At 36.6% G+C, this 6,886-nt stretch overlaps 1 protein-coding gene across 1 annotated transcript in view; it reads left to right on the forward strand.

Moving 5' to 3' along the window:
- Positions 1-6,886, forward strand: part of LOC106457542 (corticotropin-releasing factor receptor 1-like) — a 34,232-nt gene that overhangs the window by 15,065 nt on the left and 12,281 nt on the right. The window contains exons 6-7 of the mRNA XM_022383527.1: positions 342-474; positions 6,156-6,312. Of these exons, the coding sequence (XP_022239235.1) occupies positions 342-474; positions 6,156-6,312 (290 nt within the window). The remainder of the gene's footprint in view (positions 1-341; positions 475-6,155; positions 6,313-6,886) is intronic.

Consider the following 6,886-nt stretch of genomic DNA (forward strand, 5'->3'; position numbering starts at 1 on the left):
GCTGATTGTTCATTTATCGTTTAATCTATCGCCAACAAGTCACAGACACCTACTGTATAAGAATCTTTAGCCCAACAACAACACAGTATATAGTTATACTATTAAGAAGTATATGTAAAAGCCTTTAATTGATCATTGGCGAACATGACATCTAACAAAATACATTTCGGAAAAACTGGTTCTTGGATATTTTAAGTACCGAAATCTCTATCATTAACTGAGTTTACTTAAGCAGGGTAACTCTTGTAAATTTAGCTTACTTACAACTTCTTTATTTCTGTCTTCTAGCAGTTTTTGAATTACTAATGTTAACCGTGCTATCTTTTTGTTGTTGTTGTTAGGTCACTTCGATGTCCCCGGATTCGTGTACATCAAAACCTTGTAGTAGCTCTCATTGTTCATGCTGTCATGTTGATCCTACTCTCTCTCCATGTTGTAGTGGGCGGTACATTTTGGTCAACATATCTGGAAGTAGTAAGTTTGTAGTATGCTGCCAATTTAATACAATATTAGTTTAGTCCCATCTCGTGACTTAAGTGATGTCGTTTTTACTGTATGCAACAACCGATCTGTCAATCGTGAACCGTATATGGTTGATACACTGGTGAAAACAGTTAAGGTTTGGTTTGTTTTGAATTTCGCGCAAAGCTACACGAGGGCTATCTGCGCTAGCCGTCCCTAATTTAGCAATGTAAGACTAGAGGGAAGGCAGTTAGTCATCACCACCCACCGCCATCTCTTGGGCTACTCTTTTACCATCGAATAGTGGGATTGACCGTCACATTATAACGCCCCCACGGCTGAAAGGGCGAGCATGTTTAGTAGGACGGGGATTCGAACCCGCGACCCTCAGATTGCGAGTCGAGCGCCCTAACCATCTGACCATACTGGGCCTAACAGTTAAGGAATGTTGTCAATAGCATTCTCGAATTCATTTTTATGCAAAACACGTATCAGATGAGCAGTCACGTATTACCGGAGTCCATTACCGTTAAAGCACATTTAGCACAACATACTTCTTAGCTCAATACATGGTCAGAAAATGTTTGTTAATAAAGCATATAACCTTAGACACCAATATGTCATACTTATAAATGAGTGAATCAATAAATTGCTACACTTCTTCCTCAAAGCCTTTTCCAGTTTATAAATATTGCTTGCAGGTGAATCACATAGTAACAAGTGTCCCGTGATCTTGATCGGGTTTTAGGTTTTTTGTAGACCTGAGAGGTTCAGGTAAACTTGATGTTTTCTTCCTCTTGAACGTGTTGATGTTGTTCCATGATAATATTAATGTAATTAATACTTCTTCCAGGAAGTTTCTAACTAGTTGAACATGGTGGGGGTGGCATATTGTCAGCCATTAAAATAGTTTTGACTAACTGCAACTAACAACACTAATGGTTTTAATATTACAGTTCTGTACCGCACGACATCCATATAGGTAAGTATGGCAACCAATAATGAACTATGCCCAGAACTGTATCCCACCATTACTATAGGCGTGTGTCTTTCCTTCGTGAAACTGGGGCTGGTTCTGGTCCCAACCACTTTCCAAATGAGTACACAGTGACGTCAGATACCAAACCACATGTTTTTACATAATTGAAGGACAGATTTGTTTGTTTTTTTGTGATGAGTTAGAGACACACACACTATAGGTCGACTGCCATAAAGGTCAACCTTATAAAGCCTATTTTATGCTGATTCGACATCCAGTTGTTACACTTAGCTATTCCTTCAGTAGCGAAGCGGAATCTTACCAGTTGTGGCATTTTATGGGGTTTTCAGCAACGGTCGATCCAGGTCTCTCGTCAACAGTACTGTCTGAAGCGAGTCCACTTCTGCTAACAATACTTTGTGATATTTGTAGCTATTTTGTAACGACTTGTTGTGGTTGACTAGCTTCTAGCCAACTTATCGCTCTCCACATTTGGATCTCTTAACCTACAATGCTGTTAAAACTGCTATCTAAGAATACTTGAAAATGTTAGGGGATGCGAAAGGGATGAGTGGAGGTAATTATAGAAAACTATATGGGTTCACTCTAGAAGAACTGAAACCAAGACCTCATCTAGACAACCTTAGGGAACAAGCTTCAAAATAGTATTACTAGAGCTATGGTTTGTGCCACTACTGAAAATAATTTTTCCGTTACAACTCTGGCTTGTCATATGTATAGGTGTAAACTACTTGCAGTGCAATTAATTTTAATAAAACCGACTTTATGGAAAAAATAAATTATTTTAATACAGTGTTCAGTAGAAAACAGCTTTCCCCAAGGTACTGTACTTTACATTAAAATTGGCAGTTTGTTCCACAACTGAAAATCCCTTATTTTAAGCCTTGTTACGTAACTTTTTATTGCTCGTTCTATAGGATCTGAGATCCAAGAAGTCAAATAGACAGTCTCATGGAAAGTTGTATTGTCTAGTCTGCAGAAGTCAAGACCAATACTTCATGTAGGCAGTCTTAGGGTAAACTATCCGATAAATGAATTCATCCAGCAACATTAAATGAATAAGGTGTAGAAATAGTCTGCATTTTGTATTTTCTCCAAAACAATTCGATATTTTGAAGAGTTTCACTAGTGAGCTAAATCGCGCAAATTTTCTTGTAAGTACATTTCTAATCATAAACATAAATCTTGTAGTAGTTGAAACTACCAATTTAAACCTTTCATAGCTACAAAAGAATGGAGTTACTGTTTAACAACGAATAGTGTGGTTGACTGTCACATTATAATGCCACCACGGCTGAAAAGGGCAAGCATGTTTGGAGACAGAATTCGAACCCATGGCCCTCATATTGCGAATCGAGTGACCTAACCACCAGGCCATAACAGGCCTTCTTCAGTATGAAGTATTGGAATGATCATTGATTAAAGTAATGCAAGATTAAGGCATACTGCATAGGGCTTTGACCTGGCTTAACAGTAAGGTATAGATAACATCCTTTTGGCCTTCATTGAGTCCCAGTAGTCAGAAAAACTACATTAGAATTCAGAAATCAGTCAATGTTAATGTAAAGTCCCAGCACCGTTTGTCTGTGTGTTATGAAGACAATTGTTCTTATTTTATTTAAGTGTTTAACTCTTTAACTTATTATCCGTGTTCATTTTATTTTCTTAGAAGCAAATAGTTTCGACTTTTTTGTTATTACGATATTTATCATGTACTTGATGGTTCCAGTTTTACTTGAGAATACCACACTAATTTGTTTGTTAACTTTATGTGGTTTTGAAAATTACATTGACCATTGTTATCCTACGTAAATTTTTACTCTTGCAACATCTGTATTTATTGGATGGTTTTCATTTTTAATATTCAAATACGTGTCTAAATATTACGAACAGATTTTATTTTTTTACTTTCCGTCTTAAAACATTTTATAGTACATATTCCCTTGAGGACAAATTTTATCGTGTGTTTTTATGGTAGAGTTGAGTTTATGGCATTGATGATAATCTCAATAATACAGTCGTTTGCATATTTGAGTACTGTATTGGTGCTTAGTATGTTTTTGACTCAACCCAGTTATTTGGAATAAATAGTTAATATGGTTATGGGCAACTTGGTAGTGGTAACCCTAGGATAATAGGTCACTGCCAAGCGGATATATATATAACTTTGGAAAATCCTTCTTTCCTGAGTCATTAATCTCAAACTTTGCCCATTTCATTATATATATATATATATATATATATACTTTTAAACAACTAAGTAAAAACAAATGGCGTCACAGATAATGGATAGACAAGTCAAATTATGGTACAAACCACAAAGAAGAATTGGTGAAATGTATCTGAGTAGAGAAGTATTTGTGAATGGTACATATTTCAGATATGTGAAAAAAAAACAGGAAAGCATTCATGTAAAAGTAAAACAGTACAGGAAAGACGTGAAAATCCACTCATCATCTCGGAGAAAAAAGTTCATCAGGAGTGGACTGCTTCTTTGTCATTGATGTCCAACAACAGATAACATCTGTACATCACTAAAAAATATAAAAAAGCACACCATACATTCCTTGAACGCTAACATAGAAGGTGAAAAATCGCGTGAATATATGTAATACATATTTCAAAAACATGGCTACAGCAGGAAAGCATCCATGCAAAAAGGAAACAGTACAACAAGAATATCAGAATCCACTCTACGTCTTGCAACAAAAATCAGACTCTTAGAAGTAGATTTCCTTCTTATCACTGACACTCGTTATTTTTCCCGACTATTTAAACGAGTGATGTTAAAGATGAGATAGTGAAACTGAAAACACTTGTATAGCTCTAAAACCACGTGTATATTACTTCAATTTTACTTCTTTGTGCGCCCCCCAGTGGTACAACGGTATGTCTGCAGACTTCCAACGCTAGAATCCGGGTTTCGATACCCGTGGTGGGCAGAGCACAGATAGCCCTTGTGTAGCTTTGTGCTTAATTACAAACAAACAAACAAAACTTCTTTGTGCTTATAAAGAGCTAGCAGAAGCGTGTCTTTTTCAGTGTGTTCTCTACATCTGTCGATCTTTCTGATCCTTCGTCATCCACCTTTACTCATCTTTCCATACAAACATGATTTATGTTCTGCATGTACCCATTTCTCGAACGGTTCAGGTTCATTTGTTCTGCCATCAGTTGATTCCAAAAGCTTGTCCTTACAGTATGTAACCAAGCTAACGATGAATGTCAGATGACGTAATATGCTACTGTCTACTACAGTATCAAATTAAACTTCCATACATCTCTTTAGCAATTTTTTTTCCAGATCACTAGCTTACAGTCACAGATTGCAGAACTATACTCACACACACATATATGTATCAATGTAGCAGTACAAAACCATATAGTACTCTGTGCAGGGAAAACAACAATATACTTTACAGTGCGTATCAGTATAATACACCTATAGAACGCATTTAATTTGGTCCTTCCGAAACGTTCCTCGCTCATCACGTTAATTAAACACATGAGAAGGGTTTCAGGAATTATTCACGATGTTTGGAATACTACACGTACTAGTTTAAAAGTTTTGAGATAGAATACGAGTTGTATTTAACAAGTTTATACTTTAATGCTTGTTGAATACAGAAATAATTACTACTAACAGTGCGGCTGGTAGCGTGGTGTATGGCTTCACAGAAGCCGGCTTATGATTTGTTTGTTTGTTTTTGAATTTCGCGCAAAGCTACACGGGGGCTATCTGCGCTAGCCATCCTTGATTTAGCAGTGTAAGACTAGAGGGAAGGCAGCTAGTCATCACCACCCACCGCCAACTCTTGGGCTACTCTTTTACCAACAAATAGTGGGATTGACGTTCACATAATAACGCCCCCACGGCTGAAAGGTGTTTGGTGTGACGGGGATTCGAACCCGCGACCCTCATATTGTGAGCCGAAGCGCCCTGACCACCTTCTATAAGTCTTATATAATGAGCAGAATATAGATAATGACACGCGTTATTCAGCAGTTACAAATTTAGTATTGATTACATTAGTGAACACTACCATATAAAATCTTTTTAGTTTATATTTTCTGAGCCTTGAAAACTAATTCACCAAACTACCACGGAAACGTAAATACGTATTAACTCTTTGAAATCCAATTTTATTTAAATTTAGGTAATCTACATTTGAAATGCAAGTCAACGCTACTACAAAAATTTGTAATTTCAATTGCAGAGAGTTATAATATCTTCAGAAACCATATCTTACAGACTATAGATTAATATCTGACCCCTCTATGTCACCTCCTGGGAACCCTAAGGGTACATGTCAGGCTTGGTGAAAACTGGTCCAGCGGTTTGTCAGTTGTAAGAGAACATATATACTTCTGTCAAATAATTGTTTAGATAGTGTGTATATTTTTCGAGTCTAGAAGGTAAATATTTTTTAACACAATAATTTTTTTTCTAATCATTTTGCACCTGTTCTCATGTTAGGAAATTATTCTAACTTTCTTTTTATCTTATTAAGAAAAAAACAAAGTAAGATGAAATGAAACTATGGTAAAAAATTTATTCACCAACAAATATTTTATTCTGTAATGTTCGTTATGTGATCGAATTAGATTGACGATCGACCACTTAAAACAAGAAAAATTAAACATAAGAGAAACTTCAATTACAATACGCTATTTTCTTTCTTTCTTTCTTTAGGGCTGGTTGTGCCGAACGGTCCTGACTATCAAGATGTATTCTGGATTAGCATGCATAAACTGGATGTTTAATGAAGGTCTTCTTCTTCACAGCAGAACAGCCACCTCTGTTTTTCGAAGAGATGCACCATTCAAACTATACTATTTCATCGGCTGGGGTAAATCTTATTCTGTAGTTTTTAGATGCACAGTCTCTTACTTCGTGTTCAATAATGTACAAACTTCATCAGTAACAGAGATGAACATTTTAAATACGGTTTTTGTATTGCTGTATACACAGCGTGATCACAAGTAAATAGACACCACCTTTTCAGAAAAAATTAAATTTTTCAGTCATGTTCACATGAATTGATATATCTATAATTTAATTAATATCTAGTAGATCTTCCTTTCGCTTCGTGGAGTTCGTTGATCCTTTGGGGCATCGTGAGAATCATCTCGTCAATTTCAGATTGTGGGATTTTCGCCCACTCTTGCTTCAAAACTTGGATTAGATCGCTCTTCGAAGTTTTTTTTTTGTTGTTGTTGTTTCTTGACTTGCCGGTCGAGTATGGCCCAGAGGTTTTCAATGGGGTTCATGTCAGGAGATTGGCTCGGCCAGGGCAACTTCTGCATACCATTTTCTTCCTGACACTTTTGGGTGTTTCTAGCAGTGTGACACGGTGCCCCATCTTCCTGGAACAACGTTGTGTTCTTGTCCACGAAACACGGGCAAGAGTCCTTCCTCCAATA

The sequence above is a fragment of the Limulus polyphemus genome, unplaced genomic scaffold (genome assembly GCF_000517525.1).
Source record: "Limulus polyphemus unplaced genomic scaffold, Limulus_polyphemus-2.1.2 Scaffold344, whole genome shotgun sequence".
Classification (NCBI taxonomy): domain Eukaryota; kingdom Metazoa; phylum Arthropoda; class Merostomata; order Xiphosura; family Limulidae; genus Limulus; species Limulus polyphemus.